The sequence below is a fragment of the Electrophorus electricus genome, chromosome 14, assembly GCF_013358815.1.
Source record: "Electrophorus electricus isolate fEleEle1 chromosome 14, fEleEle1.pri, whole genome shotgun sequence".
In the NCBI taxonomy this organism is placed as follows: Eukaryota; Metazoa; Chordata; class Actinopteri; order Gymnotiformes; family Gymnotidae; genus Electrophorus; species Electrophorus electricus.
Window position 1 is genome coordinate 3,402,308 of NC_049548.1, and position 18,844 is coordinate 3,421,151.

Sequence of the window (18,844 nt, forward strand, 5' to 3'; positions counted from 1 at the left end):
CATGGTTGTAAAAGGAGCTGTCTGAGGAGGCAGAGTTGATCTCCTCACTCCTTGGCTTGAACGCAGGTTGAACACAGAGCAAGATGGAAGTGGAAAAAATAGAGCTTAACGAGAGGAACAATGCAGCGCAGCTCAAAACGGCGGCGCACCCCCCAGGCAGGTTCGAGAGGTTGATCCAGCCCTGTCTCGCTGAGCTGGTGGGGACCACGTTTTTTGTCTTCATCGGTTGTGTGTCAGTGATCGAGAATTTGGAGGCAGCGGGCAGGCTGCAGCCCGCCCTGGCACACGGCTTGGCGGTGGCAGTGATGGTGGCGTGCATGGCAGAGATCAGGTACGTATCGTGCCTTTATGTTCTGTTCTGTTCTTTTATGAACTCACTAACTCGCTGTGATGCAGACCTAAAGTATAGTTCTTGTTTAGAAAATCCTCTGATTACAAAATAGGTTAGTCTAGTGGGTAACAATGCGACCTTTCCTCTGGGGGACTGGGAATCAACCTCCATCCAGAAAAGTGCTTCACGGTACACCAGTAAGAGTCCTTGGGCAAGACTTCTAACACTACACGCGCCTAAATCGGTAACATGATTAAAAGTTGTAAGTCTGGATGAGTGTGCTGTGGATTGTGTTAAATGAAAATCGATCATCTCTATTCACTAGCGTTTATGGCTGTGTTTGGTGCTAAAAAAAGATCTCCGTTGGCTCTGCAGTGGGTCTCATTTCAACCCTCCCTTCACCATTGCCATCTTCCTGTGTGGAGGCATGGAACTGGTATTAGTTATCCCATACCTCATCTGCCAGCTTCTTGGAGGTGTGCTTGGTGCTGCCATGTCAAAGGTGGATCCAGTGAATGGAACATTATTTTTAAAATGATTAGTCAATTGTGTCTTTTTTGTAAACAAGGTTTCTGTCAACATGATGTGCTTTTTCAGGTTATGACATCAAAGGCAAAGTATATGAATGCCACTGGTGCAGCCTTTACCATTCTACAGTCACATGACCAACTCGGGGAGGTTTTTTTCGCTGAACTGGCCATGACCTGTCTGGTGACAATGGTGGTGCTGCTTGGAGCAGTTAATGGGAAAAGCAAGAGTCCCTTGGTGCCTTTCATGGTGGGCTGCACTGTACTCTTCAACATCCTGGCAGGGTAGGTCAACAGTGAACATGGCACAAATAGATTTACAATGTTATGAATATTGGGTACAGATACATGTCTATTAGTGCCCCCTTTCAACCAGTTCCACTGTTGCTAGTTGATAATACATTCATGGAGGCAGTAACCAAGTCAGAACTCTTTCTTGTCATCACTGAATGGACATTTGACTTAGACAGTTGATATTTCAGAGGGGACGTGTCTGGCACCTGCTTGAACCCAGCAAGAGCTTTTGGACCAGCACTATTGACCAATTACTGGGCTTATCACTGGGTATACTGGGTTGGGCCTATTGGTGGAGCTTTAATAGCTGCAGCTCTTGTAAGGTGAGCTTATTTTACCAATACAGACATAACTAATCATCTGATCATTTTACCATTCCAGTTAATAATCTAATAATAATCTACACTAGACAGTAGATTATTATTATTATCCTCATTAATAAAAAGAATAAGATAATAATGACGAGAATGATGATGATGATGATGATACATTTAATCAATTTATAATAATAGTACATTTTGCTTCAAACACCTTTCAGGTTTCTGCTTGGAGATGAGAAGACCCGCATTATAATGAAGTAACACACCAGGATAATTTTTAATGTAACAAAGGTTATTTCATAAAAATACTAGCTTGTTCTATTAGTAGATGAATCAAGATATATTATTCTCAGTGCATTTGTTGCAGATACAATACTCTCCTTATATCTTAATAATATTTTCTTCTGTTTTCCTCCGTAGAAGCTCTAGGGGTATAAGAGGTAGACGTGCAGGTGCAGTGTAGCATGGACTAAGCGCATTTACTATGCATATTTACTTATATACTAAGAATGTGTAGTTTTGTGACAGACGTCACAGCCATTTTGTGATTAATGCAACTGATATATAAGATAATATATTGGTACTTTACAGATGGCAAATACACCATGATATATATTCTACATATTATACATCATATACATTTTGGACACTCATTTTCAGATGTGTGAATACTTCAGCAGATATGCACTAAGTACATATTTTGATGACAGTTCATGTTTACCATACAGTCTAAGTCTACTTATTAAGTGTCAATTATACCTCACAGAAATGTGTTGCTGTAGCTGCTCAAATGTAGATTAATTTAGTTTCATTTGGACCCCGGTAATGTTTGTATATTTAAGAAGCCAAGGCACGTATATTCTCTGTTCTAGGTTATGTTTAGTTTTGTGACAGATGTCACAACCATTTTGTGATTAATGCAACTGCCCTATAGCTTGTCTCACAGACAATATTATCTCTGAAGGATGGTACCATAGATATGGCAGAGAAGCTGTGAAAAATATTTTAATTCACATATTCCTCCTGTAGAGATCACATATATTAGTTTCCAGTACGTGTTGACCTTACAGAATCATAGTCTATAGAAAGGTGGAAGCTATTGTGTCAAAATAAACCAAATATTTGTGCTACGGAAGTGCAGGGCAAAGAGTCAATACCGCTTTACTTGTTGAAGTTTGTTTTGTTTTAACTGATTGATTTTGCTTTTATCAATGGTTATTAACCCTCTGTTGCAATTACTTTATCTTATTTTGCTAAAAGGCAGTAACATGTTTTACTGTTTAATTGTAGGAAAAGGGCCTTTTACTTTGAAAGGAGAAATGCTTGATGATATCACATGACCAGATAATCCTGTGTGTATATATATGTGTATCCAACCTATTGTACTTCACTTGATTTACAAAGCACTACGATACTCCAAGACTATGTTTACTTCTGATGACATTTAAAATGGAAAAAAAAACAATGTATATTTTGTCATTTCAGACATTTTGTAACTGTAACATTTTATCAGAATTATAAATTACAACAATGGCAAATAGACTTTTAACAGAAGGAACACACAGATTATAAATCTGTCCACTTTTATGTAGCCTTCATTTCTAGTCAATAACCCATACGGTTTAAACAACAATATTTTATTCCTATAAGATAATATATTGGTACTTTACAGATGGCAAATACACCGTGATATATATTATACATATGACTATAATTGGAATTGTACTATTTTTGACGGTTTAGCCAGTTGTTAGCCTATATGTTATATGTTGTATGTTATGTTATATCTTTGTTATATGAAAGCATTTGTTGCCACAGAACACGCAAGCGAGGTTCTTCTATAGGATAGGTAAGTAAACAGGGCAGAGTTATAGGAGTGAATATGAGCTAGTGGGCTTTGATGAGGAGAGTGATGAGTTCAAGTAAACCTGGATGACAGTTCGGAGTGAGAGTCAGGTAGAGAGGTAACAGGTTGATGTATTAGCCTAGATGATGATAAATAAATTTTAAAAAGACATCGAATGAGAATGATTAAATAAAATTAAATAGGAAAAAGGTTTTGCTTGTGATCAAGAAAATGATGTCCCTGTGTCTTATTACATGTGAATGTAAGATCTTTTACAATGTTATGATTCCCATACTTTTAAAATAACAAGTAAAATGTTGTTTTAATTGTTCATTTAACTATATAAATATAGGGCTATACATTACTCTAAGTATAAGCTGGATTTGTTTTGTCTTATTTTCAATAAAGGGTGTTTTTAGAGGAAAACTAGATTTTATGGTACTCTTAACGATTGCGCATCGTTACCTTAAGGCAACATTTCCTTAGCCCATATTATATAAAAAATATTACATTTTCATTATTAAAGCTATTTTAAATAATAAAATACATCATTTTAAAATCATATTCAAGTTATAATTCATGCAACAGAGCGTTAATATTTTGTAGGTTAATCGTTGTTAATTTACGTGAACGTAGAGCAATGTCTCTTACTATTATACTCCCAATGTTGGTAATACTTCTTAGATTAACAAGGGAACATATGAAAACCACATTGTAAAAGAATATCAGAGATTTTAGAAAAATTAGAACTCGTAATATTTTTAGCCTTTAGACTTTACAACTATCAGACGTTCACTCTAATCTAACATGAAGAATGGCAAGCTTGTAACAATCTTGTAGCAAGCGTTATACGGCAATCGGTAAATCTTAAAACTCTGCAACTGAGAGAAATTTCGAAACCTTTTTGTTAATCTTAAACTAAGATGTAACTTAAATACGAATAAAAGCGCCTTTCTTTATTAATCACAATATATCATGCTTGTAATATTTATTATAGGGCAGGGGCGTCAGTAGGGAGTTATGAATATGGGAGATAAGCCCCTCAGAAGAATTGCAAAAATGAAAAACGAACAAGCCACCAGTTATCTTAATGGTATTTTCATTTCTGGCAATTATAATAGACATTCAGATTATAAGAGGGTTGGACTCTCAGGAACAGTCCAAAAATGGTTCAGTCCGTACCTGCAAAGCATGAATTACTTTGTCGAAATAGAAAATTATGTTTTTAAACAAGAGCCAGTGACTTGTGTTGTCACCTCGGGGTTCGATTAATGTTTTTTAATTTAAGACGCTTTTATTTAACTTATACATGCTTCCTCTTGGCCAGATAATTTTTGCGTTGTTTTAACACAGCTATGTAGATGACAATCGGATTTACCCCAGACAACTGCGGCTCTCTTTGTAAGTGAGCACATCACAAACTGGATGGGCCCAAACTTTCTGCAGAGGAACAAAGTTAATTATATATATAATCAAAGTTGATTATATTTGGCAGTAGCAATGAGAGGCGCAGACGAGCTCCCTTTTTGGACTCAAAAACACTAAAATCTACATAGAGAGCTCGTAACCTTGGCATAACAGACTCTGATATCAGTTTTAGCAGTCACATCAAATTAGTCGGTAAATCTGCATCTCTATATGTTTAATTTAATACTGTTTCATTTTATTTAATTAAATTAACTTAAATGAATTACTCAATTTTAACTTAATTTTAATAAATGGTATTTGTATAACGTATTATTGTTATTTTTTGGCAAAGATCTTACCGAGATGATAGATCTCGGTATATACTAAGATTTATAATTAATCTATATCGGATGTAAAGCACTTTAAATTGCGCTAAACAAATAAACTTGCCTTGCCTACGTATTTTCTTTAAGTTTATATTGAAGTTACAAAGGAACGTTCTCTGGCCCAGACACCCTCTGTCTCGCACATAGTGTGCCACGAACTGGTTGAGATGTTAGTAAAATAGTGCAGAGCGATAGTCAGCAGTGTCAAAAGATCGTCTATGTACATCTTTCAGAGTCAAATTGTGTTTTATTGTGATTCAGGCTATAACCTGCTTAAATCAGGCCTAACGATGCACATGTAATAGGGCAGGACAAACCCAGCCCCTCACAGTATTTGGGGGGACATATCGTTCTCACAAATGTATGCTTAGGAATTCAATGTTTTTAAAAAGTCGAGTTTATATTGTCCTAAAAGAGTTTAATGGACCACTAATAGGATTCAATACAAAATAGTATGTCAAATTTAAACAAACTCTGTGCTGACCCGCAGTGTAATGGTCCATAACAATAATAATTCAGTCAAACACTACTAAAACACAATGCAATGGATTAGTATTCCAAAGAAAAGTTGTCCTTTAGAAATAATATATTAGTAGTACTATAGCATTGTATGCTGTACCGTCCCACTTGGGGGAACTAGAGGTGACAAGATGGTTTATGGCGCCTTATCGATTCTGTTTTTAGCATAAATAAGTGTTGTCATTAAGTATTGTTCCATGTCAAGTATTGTCAGGAAATGGAATAAGGTTATAATTATGAGGTCATTCTGTGTCAATGTCTGGCAAGAGGCTTACATTTCTAAACAAACTGTCGAAACGGTTATAAATAAATTACCTATATGTGACTAATCGACAACTTAAAAACGACAGAGCCTATCAATTTTCCAGATCAAATTTATTTTTGATACATGGCGGTGCAGGACTATGTGCCCAGGACGCCATAGCAACATGTGAAAATCTTAACGATATTTGTTACGCATGGTCAGGGCCACACTGGCTAGGAATTTCTCCTCGGGAGAAATTCGGCAGTGAAATCATCTGGGAAATATTGTGCCAGCACCAAAAGGATGTTGTGGTTCAGGATCTGAATGGATTGGATTTTGAATTTTACTTTAAAAAATATTCACTCCATAGTTCAATGTCAAAATACTTTAGAAGATTTTGAACTCGATTGTTAAGAGAGTCATATATACCTTGAAATTGGCAGCTGAAAGGCATGCAGTTCGCTGAGGGCGGGCAGGCCACCGAAGAGGTCATCGATTTTGGCTACAGCGTCCCCAAGCGCGGTCATGATTTTCTTTCCGTGTTTCCTGACTGGTGCGGAACCTGGTCTGTGGGTGGGCCACAAACATTCTGCAAAGCGACTTGAAGGCGTTAAGGTAGCTTGCACTGTGCATATAGTGACATGTAATAATAAGAAAGACATCAGTGAATAAATGTGCCGATCAAAATTGTTTACCTAGACAATGCCTCGCAGCCGACGTCATCAGCCTTCGGGGCAGATTTTTGCCCAAATGGCCTTCACGGTCTCCTTGTCCTTGGCAGACAGACTCATTTTGCATTTATGTGTCCGACCGATGCATGACATGCCCGCTGTTTCTCTGTTTGTGTGTTTGTTTTTGAACAGGCATAGCCAAGATAGCACGCCAGTTACGCACCGGGAGAACGCCTGAGCTTTGACGTTGTACAGATTATTTACCCTGCCTTCATTTCTTTACTTTTCTTTTCTTTTATGAAATGTAAAATGATCAAATAAATACATGCCAAATATTTCGTTTTCGTGAATTAAAAATACTTTCAACAATATGCTTTAAATACCTGTGTTTAAAAATACAAATACACTCTTTGAAAGAGGTACGGGGAAGAAATACGAAATGTTATTAGTTAACGAAGGCTCTGATATGAATAATAATTCATATCAGAATAATGCTCAAGACTCCATCACAGATTTACATGATTTGACAAGAGCTTGATTATTAATGATAAAATATTAGCATTGATGGCAACTGTCCATGCATCGAACACAGACTAAAAGCCGTAAAGCATCTGTTTTATACGATGTTTTATACGAGAAATATGTCGAATTTAAATAACCTGATCAAAATTCGGTGTAGTAAGAACTTATTTTTAGGTTTATAATTATGGGATTTGATTAGGCCAACTTGACTGCTTTGATTTATTAGTGGACGCATGAATCACACATTTCATTAACTGGCTCACGCATTAAATTCCTCCTATCAAAGAAGATAAACCACACCCGTTATGGCTTGCTTGTTTTTTGTGATTTCTACCTCCTGGACATATAATATTTACAGCGTCACGTGGTGGAGAGCGTGCGAGTAAAGATAGCTAACAGGAGGTCGGCTGTGCGCGTGTGCGTAGGTCTGCACTAGAGAGATAACCAGAAGAGACTGCAGAGTAACCTTTTATCGGGGCGAGTCGCTGCCTTTTATTTAATCGCTCTGAGAGAAGAATGTCGACAATTTTATTTAAGATCGGCCAAAGAGGAAATAATTTCGCAAAATAATTGTTGAGATATAAAACGCAGTAGGATCGCTCTGTTGTTTTTGGCCGATGTGTGGCCGCTGAGTTCTTTGTGGATAATAAAATAGGAATTTCTGGGAGTTCGTGTCTGGCCCTTCGTTATGGATGATAGAATATGAAGGCACTTGAATACCATTACGTCTAGATACTATAAGGCCACACATAATGTCAGATGAACACCAAAATAAATTAACATATTCTCGAAGTAATACATTGAAGATGGATACCATCTTAACAAACTTGAAATCTGATCAATTTATGTGGATTTGCACATAAATCATATACATGTATATAGTCTACATTACCACATCAATTCTCAATTACATTTTGTTTGTAACACACCAGACTATGTTTTAATATGTCTTCCGAATACAGTTCTTAAAAAATGGAGTCAAGTTTTATAAAATAAATAAATAAATAAATATAAACCAGTTCTTTCTCCGAGCCTTCAAGAGAACATGCTGTCAGTGGGCGGGCAGGGCCAGTGACATAAATACAATACGTGACACTGATCGTTTTTCACGCCAGAACAAATATATATACTGTATATATGCCCCCAAAACACAACAAACATGGTCGAGTGGACACAAGAAGAGCGCGTCATCATAAAGGAGATTTTCAGTAAACTAAATTATGAAGACGTCGGACCGAAATCCCTGTGCAGGTAGGTTAGAATTTGCAAACTGCCACAATTAATGAAATCTTACTGATACATTAATCGACCCCCAGATCAGCCTAACCGAAAGACTAATGCGATTAATTCTTATTTTCCTACACGGAGGATTCTAGTTGTTTACCCCTGGACCCAGCGGTATTTTGCACATTTTGGAAACCTGTACAACCCCGAAATGATATTGGCGAACCCAAAGATCGCGAATCATGGTGTCGTCGTGTTCCGAGGGCTGGAAATGGCCGTACAGAACATGGACAACATCAAAAACACGTACGCTAACCTGAGCAAACTGCACTCCGAGAAACTTCACGTGGATCCCGACAATTTCCAGGTATGGGCATTAGCTCCAAATAAGTAAGTATAAATCATTTCTTGGATGTCTTGTAGATGTTTTGCCTAAAGATATACTACACGCATACCTGCCTAGACAGTTTCACTGACACTGAGCCACATTTGCCTGCAGCTGCTGGCTGATTGCATCACGATCGTGATTGCGACCAAGATGCGCTCTGCCTTCACACCCGAGAAGCAGGCTACATGGTACAAGTTCTTGTCCGTCGTCGTCTCCGCTTTGAGCAAACAGTATTTTTGAGCTTTTCTTTTATACTGAACCACGTTGTTAAATAAAGGATATTTTGTACAGTGATGTCATGTGTTTAGGCTAATCATGCCATACGACAAGACGATATGCTTTATGTGATTTGTGCAAGACAGGGATTCGTCTATGCGACAGAGTAGCCAATGTACAAAATGAGCATAGGGCAGTGATAAATGCATCATTATCTCATTACTTAAATCAGCATTGCTTATGCCATTATACGTACCCTACTTGAATCACCTCGATGCGTAATGTCTTCCAAGTTAAATCGAAAATTACACGCATTCCAGTGTATCTGTTTGAATTCTAGTCGAATTCTTCGAATGTCGAAGAACCTGATCCCACGCCCTCTGAAAAAAACCTAAATATTTATTGTACAATTCGTCAGGCATTAAGTCTCTCGAAGTGTAAACTATAAGGCTAACAATCCTCCTGCTTTTTGGACGTCATTAAAGGTATTAATGATGTCATCAACATGTAACGATGTTATAACTGTATAAAGCAAAGGAAAAAACATATTTAAACGCATTTATTACAAACATATCATCCTATTTACAACACATCCAGAGTTTTCCCTAGGTTTTCTTAGAGATAGACCAAGATAGAGACTGAACTGCTGTTTTGTGAAAGTTACTCCTGTTAATTACGTCTGACTCGTGAAAGTTCCTTATCTGAATTTCTCCGCAAGCAATGCGGAAAATGCCGAAAGATACTTGTCCGTTGCCGCGTGTACAGCAGGGCCGAAATCTTCACCCATATAGCAAGCTATTGTCACCAGCATACAGTGATTCAGAATCTGCGGAACGATTCAGCAAAGTTATTTCGTTTGCTTCATTGTCTCACATGCCACTTCTAAAATGAAATAACTAAATATTCATTAAGGCAACCAATATATAAATAATCCCCGTCTTTTTCATGAGATTAAGGGAACCGTAAAATTAACCTTGAAGTTGGTTGGATGAATTCTCAGTTGGTAGGCATGAAATCTACCGAGGTAGCCCAAATTCTCGGTAAAAAGTGGTGTGCTTATGTCCCTTGTGCCCTCTGCTAAGGCCAAAACGATCTTCTTCCCATGGGATCGTAAATGTTCTGATCGTGGACTGAGGTCTAGGTGCTCGAAGTACGTCTTTGTTTTAGGAAACGCCGTAAACATTCTGTGAACCAGTAAACGACAGACACAAGTTGTCAGAAAGAAAAGCGTGACCGTAAACACACTCTCTTCCACGCTTGCGTGATGACGCAGGAACGCGCATACCCGTTACCATGTTTGCTAACAGACGTTTTAATCTTCAACCCTAAAACAACTGAACAATGCCAGCAAAGACGTGAGCAGACAGTTAACATTTGTCAGAAGCAAGTTACTGCATGTTTTATTAATCGATGTGGCTATTTCAAGCAAAATGAAGCAGCACATACTACCCTTTTAACTAAATTGATCTTAAGGTGTTTTGTAATTTAGAACGTTTCACTGTGACCAGATATTTAATGTAATGTGGCATGTGTAAACATATTTGTCTCTGAAGTTGTAAAAACCGGTGGGCTTTGCGCATAGCAGGCATACCTTAATAGAGCTTCAGACCCAATATCTTCTGCCACTAGTGCCAGTTTGTCCCATAGCTCTATAAGTAGTTCTTTCTCGCGATTTGAAAGCATTATAAACTGTGGCGATCCTGTGACGATATAATTTGCGTTTAAACTGAGCGATTCAAAAAAGTGTTATTAACCATTTTGACAGCGCCTCAAAATAAAATAAAAAAGTATAATAGCTATTTTAATGTAGAGACCACACACTACATAGAAAATAAGATATGCAAACAAGATTCTCCGCTCTTTCCGGTATGCTTTCGAGTGTCAGGGAAATGGGGTTTCGTCACGTGACAGTGGTAACCCTAATCAACTTGTTAATGGACAGAAATAATTTTGCGTCATCGATTCCTTTTTATGCGTCATTGTTAAGGCTATTCAGTGCGGTTATACACTAAAAGGAATCTGCCTATTAATTTATAGCGTTTGCTTAAGAATTCCCACACAGTCACGTGAAGGAGAGTATAAATAAAGATGAGGTGCAAGAATTAAAGGCTATAAATAAAGAACATAATTAAGAGTTAACTGAAGTAAAGCCAGGCTATGAAATAAAGTTAAAGGGATAAATAATACATTAGTATACTCGTACATCAAAACATAATTGACACAAAACCTACTTTTCTCAATATTACGTTTCTCCAATTTTAATAACTATATAGTAAATATTTAACTCTTATACACAACGCAAATAATTTAAGCACACTTAAAATATATAGCATCGTAAAAAAAAATGATTGGATAAATTCACAATGAATTAGATTACAACAGAGGCACTAATAAAACGAGTTAAGACCCGTTTTTTCTAGTTCCTGAGTGTACTAGTCAGGCGAGAAGTAAGCATTTCATGATTTCATGATAAAGACAAAAATGGGATCCTGTACAGAATATCTACAGATGTGCATTTGCCCTATTGTCTTTTGGTTTTATAAATCTTTTAAGCGGTGTTTTAACAGTGATACCACATTTAAGAAAGAAAGTAAAATGCAAGTTCTGGAGTGTTCCGAACTATCACAGTGTCACAGAAAGGGAGGAGATCGCCAGCTGCTCCCCTATCAGCGCATTACTGTGGGGTGGGGGCAGAGGAGGTCTCGGAGGGTAGTAATCACCCCGAGCTCAGCTCTGCCCCACCCTCACTGCTACGGCAATAGCGCAAAAGATGGTTAGCTCGTGACGCTGAAAAACCAGAAAGAAACAGCGAAAGAGTGAGTGAGAGAAGTGTTTACAAAAAGGCTCATGTCGACATCAAAGATCTGTGGTTTGCGTAATCTAATAAAGGTTCTCTGCGAGTTATCACTTCCGAGTTCCCATTTTTGAAAAATTTTAATTCCATTAAATTTTTTCAGTAATGGATTTTCATTTCGAAATGTCAGACCTACACGCAAAAGGAGGCCACCCACTCCTAGCCGTACGTCTGGCGTCCAGGGGGTTGGTTTGGCACCACCAGCAGAACAGCGTCGCCAGTCCGTCCCAGTCCCGCAGCCTCTACCAATATGTACCAATATGTACCAGTATGTACCAGTATGTACCAGTATGTACCAGTCTGGCCTGCTGCCCGAGAGAATGAGCGCGAGACCCCTAGCGCAAACCAGCTTTGGGATCCCCTCGGGAGTCGCGTGCTTGCTGAGTCTGTTGCTCTTCCTTTGCTGGTGAAGTCGTTTGGATGTTCGACCAAGAACGAAGGTGAAGCAAAAAAAAACCAAAAACATTACATCAGGTTTATGTTTAGTGCTGTCAGGTGGTCTATAAACTACGCAAATATCAAAAACACTAAACTTTATACGTGCCTAAAAGAACACATTTTAAATGTGTTCAACATGTGGAAAATAAATCTGAATAATTTAACTGGACTGACAAAATATTTTCTAGCATGTTTTCTATTCTGTGGTAATATAAATAAATGTATTTTATTTGTAATTGCAGTTGCATTTGTTAACTGCTTGTGGTTGTTATAGTGTAAAGACAATTTTTTTTTTGTCCTGAACTAGAAAGCAAGCTGAAAAGACCATCAGGTTGAAAATAAAGTTAATCTGGACGTTTCAGACAGCTGGAAAAACTCTTAAAACACAAGAGACAAAACTCCACCAAGTGTTTATTGGAGAAAAATGTATATATATATATATATGAGACCGTGAAGAGAAGGCTTACCTCTTGACAGCTGCTCTCTACCTGATATGATGTAAGTATGCGGGAGTTTATACCTTTAACAATTTGTAAACATAAGTAAAGTATTTATAGTATTTACGTTTTATTATAATCTATATTTTAGGCCAATATTTGAAGCCTATTTGAAGGAATTGTGCTTGTGGAAGGGAACAATGGGTTTTCCATGTGACTAATTACATTAATTTGATCACTAGGTGGCAGTGGTAACCTTTGCGTTTATAGTAGTACAGTTAACCACATACCCTCATGTAATAGGATTCGGTATAAAACTAAATAAATGGAAAACTTAATTAGTAAACACAGAATAAATTAAAGAAATTTGCTTGCAATGCAAGTTTGCTTGCATTGTTTGCTTACATTTTTACCTGTCAAATTACACATATAGACACACAGACTGCACTCTGTATCTCAAGGTCTGTTCTTACTTTAAAGGGGATATTTATTATACAAAATTTACAAACATGTCTCTTTGCTTAACAAAGAGGAGTCCTTGTTTCATTTCTATGAGCAGAAATATGCTCAATACAGGGACATGGAAATGCAATCAGGCAGTTTGTCTCTGCTGTAATCCTATTGCTTGATGATTAGCAACCCTATGGATGACCAACCCTATGGTCCTCCTATGTTAAAGTACAGAAGAACAAGTAAAAACCAACCAATAAAGGGATGGGCATGTTGGTTCTTGCAATGTCTGTAGGATGACTTTGTGCTTGTAAAAACTAGATTGCAAACTGGGTGCTATTGTCACAGATTACTCTGGAGAACTTGGAATATAATACAACACACAATATGAATTATGTTCTTCTAAAAAAAATTGTTTATTTGTTAGTGTATTGAATGTCCATAGCCAGCTGTTGGCATACTGCAGAGGCCTGAGAGAGACTCGCATCTACCCTGTAATTTACACATGTGTAGGTGGCATGTGTGAGTCCCCTGCAGGAAGGAAGTGGGCTAGCGAGCATGCTCTCTCCTGCACGGCCAGCTACTTCACTATACCTGCAGGGCAGTCACCACACATGCACCTGGAAGTTCCTGTTACAATCAGTAGAGCAGGAAGAGGCATTCAATTGGCCTATTGCCAAATACTGGATGGCAGGTTTGTGAAAATTTTTGCAATGTGGAATTTTTGATAATTTTGTACATAGAATCTGATGTGATGCGCGCATATTGGATTTCATGAGTGTTTACTTAAGTAAAAAAGGATAAGTAAAAAGAATAGACCATGTTATTGAAAAAAATAGAAGTCTACATTCTGAAATGTTTTAGTAAAAGGTTTAACAGTATTTTCTCCTATAGGTGTGGTTATATGTGCTTTAAAATCTTAAGCCATCCACCTACACCACTCAAACACACACACACACACACACACAAAGAAACTGAAAAGTCCTTTCAATAGAAGGTATTCACTGACATTCGTGTCAACGAGAAGAAAGAAAAGTCACGCTCGTCCTCTGAGTGAACTCTCTGAACATAACTCTTCAGAGGATCTCCTTTTTACGCAGAGGAAGTGTTACATGTGAGCCCCTTAATACCAGACACACATGACAGTGGCCACTTTCAGCTCACCACCCTACAACACAGCTCAGCCTGCTGTATCTGAGAAGGCAGGAAGCTTTGTGCTAAATCTCACGAAGTCACACACTACAGTTCCCTGTTCCTTGATTAACTCATTTGGTGGCTCATGTAGACCATTTTCATCAGAAGAAAATTTGATTTTGCATAAACACAAACATTTTGAGGTATCATCGCATGGCCATTACTCAGTGCGGATAACATCTGAGGAGAGTAACAATCAACAGCAGACACAAAGCAAGAAGCAAATATTCTTCTTTGCTGTCTTGTTTTTTTCCCGCTGCTTCTGAGGTAAATGGGGGGCGGGGGTGTTCTACACACACATAGCAGCAGTTACAGTAACCTCACTCAGTTTCTTTTTATGTGAACGGAAGCCAATTCCAGCTCAAAACCTCTGTGTCCTCCTGCTGTGTTTAAATGCAGGCCTAGTGTGGTGGCATTAGAACCAGTGTAAGGATGTGATTCCAGGCAATTTTTAGCACAGCTTCCTGTCTGCAATCTGTGCTGGAGAGCTGCACACTCTGTAGTAAAAGCCCATGTCCTTCGTCTATGCATTGTAATCGGGCTTCACAAAGGGGAAAGGGACTTGTGCATTTCCTGCACGTACTTAAGAACAGTACAGGACTCAAAGGCACAGGGAGCGCAACCTTCACCGGGAGCTTTCACTGGAGCTCGAGGCCTTTTCCTGCATCAGTGCCCTAATGGGCCTTATTCTGAACACAGGAGGCACTAGGCTGACAGTGCAATGCAGAACTAAAAGGAACTTGTAGCCTTATAATGTTCTGATATCGTCATGGGGACCTGGTTTTCATTAGGGGTCCTTGTTTTATAGTTTGGTAATTTTAGTAACCCATGCCTATACAGTTATATTCAGTTCAGTTTCCTTTATTATATCCGAAGAGGAAATTTATATCCAAATTAACATATGGATGATGCACTGTTGAATTTTGTCTAATGAATCAGATTATATACAACTCCATATATATCTTCCATGTCTTCACTATCCAACATGTTGATGGATGAGCTGAACAATAAATATTACAAAGCAGCAAAATTCCCCTGTCCTGTATGTCACTGGACAGTCTCCTGCAGATATATGGGCTACTCTGCTGTTTGGGTAATAATAATAACAGCGGTACTTCCCGACCTGGGGGACTGTTCTACTGCGCTTCCTCTTGCTCTGCACTCTGCCTGTCAGTAAAGCTCTGGCCGTGTTCCCTTCCAGCTTCATATTTGATTCGACACAGCCAGTGGGTGCTGAAAACCCGTTTCATTCACTTTGCAACTGTTGGAAACCGCGACCGTTGGATGTGCCCTGGGCTCGCTGGGGCCTGACGAGGCTTCCACTGGCGCAGCGTGCTCAGGTCATCAGGAGGAGCGGGCCACATCAGCGTGGTGTTCCTCTGAAGCCATGCCAGCACTGTCTCCTTCTCCGGAACTCTGCTGGGGACCAATGGGCTTTGGAGAGGTCTTGAGACGCCAGAGAGCGAAAACCGGCAGTCAGGAGTCAGCCAACGGGAAGACACCATACAGGCAGAGAGAGAGAGAGAGAGAGCGAGAGAGAGCGAGAGAGAGAGAGAGATAGAGAGAGAGAGAGAGAGAGAGAGAGAGAGAGAGACAGAGACTGTGTCCAGGAGGGATCTGGGGGAGACTGTCTAAACCAGCTGCTGCTCTGCACTGGCCTCCAGAGTTCTCTCTGCAGTCCTGCGCTCCCTGTTTATCTGCAGAGAGTGTTAAGCTATCTGCAAGGTTATGTAAATTGGTGCCATGTATCATCATCTTTTTGAGCAGTTTACATCGATAGGCAAATCCTACATTCTTTGGTTATGGCATACAGAAAATGTGAGTGAGGACTTATGTCTCATGTTAGTTCAACATTCATCATGTGGCTGTGATATAAAAGAGGTTTGAAAAGAAAATGGACATTTCAATGTGAAATTGAAACTTTCAGTTTGTACAAAATGTACTGGACATTTGTTCAAATTTTACAGGATGATAGTAATTTTCAGTAAACCTTCTCAAATTTGCCAAAAAAGTAATAGGCCTGTTGATCATCCTGGCAAGTTCCAGAATGTCTATCTCACAAAAGCATCCTGACAAAGATATATCACTAGGTCTGAAGCCCACACTACCACACACAACTTAACAAAAGAGGCACTAGTTACACAGGTAGTGGTAACTCTTCCACCATGCATTACCACAGCTTCCCTGACCCTTAAACGAAGGCTGAACAGCACAAGGTTCGGGGGAAAACCACTGCATTCAAGACACAAGAAGCTAATGAAACACACAGCTCTGCACTGGTTCAGCTAATATGTTGAGATCTCACACTTACACATCTTAAATCTTACTTTCTGTAGACTTTATCACAGTGGTTCTCTGAGCTGTCTCTCTCCGTCCACGTCTGTATGAACAAGACAACACTAGTGCCAGGCTCTGCACTTCAGCAAGACGATGGAGATGAGTCAAGCCCTCTGGCTGATCCATGTAAGGCTGTATATCTGATCACCTAAGTGTAATGAGAACCAGGACCTCCTTGGTGTATTTGAAATTCCACAAGAGCCTTTTGAAGTCTGACAGGGGACCAGTGGGAACAGCTGGGACCTCTCTCACGGGGCCACGTGGGTGTGGCTGAGACCGTGATGAAGATAAAAGGGCCAGTCACAGAGAGGTTGCCAGGGCAGGCTTCCGAGCAGTCGGCACTGCTGAAGTGCACTCCCCTAAGCACGGGCGCCACTGCGCACAGGATGACAGACTGTCCGTGTCTTTTGGATCCTTTCTCACGTGCAGACGCTGCTCACATGTCAGTGTGGAGGTCTGCTGCTGGAACCTATCATGGGAAATAGCAGACATGTCAGGTGCGCCCACCAATCAGATCAAGGGCACACAGATGGCCTAAGGAAATGTAATAAGTCCAGCCATTACTAAGTGATTTGCCAACATCTATTGAAAAAACTATCGTGATACAAAGCAAATGTCTTGTAATATCTTTTTTTTTTTTTTTTTTTTTTTTTAGGTATGAGACAGCAATGTTATTAGACACTACATCAATGCCACATGTTGGAAAAGTTATGATGTACTTGTGATATGGACATGGATTCATCAGTATTCATCAGGATGTTTTTTTTTAACCTTTTAGTTACTTGGTAATAAATCAACATGTGGTTTTGTCCTCGCAGACTGCAGTACAGTGTTCTAAGTCAGACTATAAAAATACATTTGTATTCATAATCACCAGGTTTTCTTAACAATCTCATTTGTGTTTTGGTTGGACCTCTGTGAGGTTCTGGTGGCTAACCCAACCTCCCCATGTTCCTTTGGTGATGAAAGACCCTCCATACCCTGGTCCACCATCACTCATTCTGTCCAGAGGTCAGGAGGTCAGGGAGGGGGTTCAACGATCAAGGCCAGAGGTTATGTCTTCTTTATTTAAGCTTGCACCCCTAACCATCAGCATCTTGTAAAATCGGAGTTATTTCCCTGCAAAACCATGCAAGGGGCCCAGCCACTCCCCTGAGTGCTCTGTCGCTATCAGTCCTTTTGTCATGTATGAATTACGTTCCATTTATGTTTGCATGGCCATGGATTTTTGCAAGAAAAAAAATATTTTTGTATTTAAAAATATATGTTCCAAGCAGTTTTATTTCAATAAGTTCCATCAGTTGGTTTTATAGTGGAACATGGCTGACCATTTGAGCATGTCCATAAAAGCATTTCCCTTTGAGCCTCATAAGAGACGTGGCAGCTGCTTCCGTATTGCCGTTGAACTGTAAGCTGTGGTTCAGTGGGTAATGTGGATTTGCGTGTCTTGTGATGTTTCAGTGCAGCATATCATGAGCAGGGATAGCGCGTTGGGGAACCTTCATTCTGCCATCCTGCCTGTTCTAGGTTTATGGGCCACTGTGGGACCCTGATAAACGTTTCCTCTACTCACAGCAGGCTAGGAGCTTCTCATCTCTGTACCGCCTTGAGGCTCTGCTAGAATAGCTACAGTCTGCCTGAAGCAATCCTTCACCCTCTGGATTCCATGCATTCCATCTCCCGAGGGTCCTCTGGAAGGCATGCTCTCTGCAGCAGACGGGAGCACATGGCGGAATTAGCCTTCAAGCTGAAGAGCACTGTTTGTCATTAGAAAATGTACATTATTATTCAAATTTGCTGGCAGCTTAACTGTCATGCAAACCACTAGATGTAGCATACATGCAGGCTCAAGGTTTGAAACATGATTGCTGTCCCATTAGCGTGTTTGAATTTGTATTGAGATGTCTTTGTCAAGCAGGGGCATAACTATCACCAGGGCATTGGGAGATACTCATATGAAGAAGTCTTCTCCCTGGCACTGTGTGACGGTCTGTGCTTTCAGAACAGCACGCTTCAGCATCTACTGTCTCGCTGGTGTTAGGGTTTGTCAAGAGGAGGTGAGGGAGACTCTGAAGGTCTGAAAGGTCTGAAACCCTCAGAGACTCTCATCATGACAGAGCTGAGGTTTTTTTTTCTCCCTCTCTCTCTGTGAGAGGTGAAATAACTTAATTTTTTAAACCATCACTTGTCTTTATTATTTTCATTCCATTAAAATAAAGATCCCCATTTGTCTGACTTT

The 18,844-nt window shown here is 39.4% G+C and overlaps 4 protein-coding genes and 2 long non-coding RNA genes across 7 annotated transcripts; 3 read left to right on the plus strand and 3 right to left on the minus strand.

Annotated features, from left to right (window-relative positions):
- The first annotated feature begins 36 nt into the window (after positions 1-36).
- Positions 37-3,744, plus strand: LOC113574828 (aquaporin-8-like). The gene is made up of 5 exons (XM_027006005.2): positions 37-331; positions 707-833; positions 929-1,143; positions 1,341-1,475; positions 1,691-3,744. Exons 1-5 carry the CDS (start codon positions 84-86, stop codon positions 1,731-1,733), a joined length of 768 nt encoding a protein of 255 aa, XP_026861806.2. The 5' UTR covers positions 37-83; the 3' UTR covers positions 1,734-3,744.
- Positions 3,745-5,120: 1,376 nt separating this feature from the next.
- Positions 5,121-6,742, minus strand: hbae5 (hemoglobin, alpha embryonic 5). Its single transcript, XM_035533527.1, is given in 6 exon segments — positions 5,121-6,128; positions 6,131-6,194; positions 6,304-6,314; positions 6,317-6,493; positions 6,553-6,610; positions 6,612-6,742. Coding segments are annotated over 6 exon segments (456 nt in total). The 5' UTR covers positions 6,699-6,742; the 3' UTR covers positions 5,121-6,069.
- On the plus strand, positions 6,402-6,880 carry LOC113574852. The gene is made up of 2 exons (XR_003410356.2): positions 6,402-6,489; positions 6,738-6,880. It is a non-coding gene; the product is annotated as an uncharacterized LOC113574852 (long non-coding RNA).
- Positions 6,881-7,782: 902 nt separating this feature from the next.
- On the plus strand, positions 7,783-8,967 carry LOC113574849 (hemoglobin subunit beta-2-like). Of its 2 annotated transcripts, none has more exons than XM_027006034.2 (3): positions 7,783-8,318; positions 8,444-8,658; positions 8,791-8,967. In XM_027006034.2, the coding sequence occupies exons 1-3, from the start codon at positions 8,288-8,290 to the stop codon at positions 8,917-8,919; spliced, it is 375 nt and encodes a 124-aa protein (XP_026861835.2). In that variant the 5' UTR covers positions 7,783-8,287; the 3' UTR covers positions 8,920-8,967. The 2 variants fall into 2 exon arrangements, with proteins under 2 accessions (XP_026861835.2, XP_026861834.2); XM_027006033.2 differs by having other exon boundaries at positions 7,785-8,318; positions 8,436-8,658.
- Positions 8,968-9,439: 472 nt separating this feature from the next.
- Positions 9,440-10,754, minus strand: zgc:163057 (uncharacterized protein LOC563335 homolog). The gene is made up of 3 exons (XM_027006036.2): positions 10,487-10,754; positions 9,869-10,079; positions 9,440-9,721 (listed from the first exon to the last, which is right to left on the minus strand). Exons 1-3 carry the CDS (start codon positions 10,576-10,578, stop codon positions 9,593-9,595), a joined length of 432 nt encoding a protein of 143 aa, XP_026861837.1. The 5' UTR covers positions 10,579-10,754; the 3' UTR covers positions 9,440-9,592.
- A 4,274-nt stretch (positions 10,755-15,028) lies between these two features.
- On the minus strand, positions 15,029-18,355 carry LOC113574885. The gene is made up of 3 exons (XR_003410362.2): positions 18,179-18,355; positions 16,596-17,074; positions 15,029-15,714 (listed from the first exon to the last, which is right to left on the minus strand). It is a non-coding gene; the product is annotated as an uncharacterized LOC113574885 (long non-coding RNA).
- Positions 18,356-18,844: the final 489 nt, after the last annotated feature.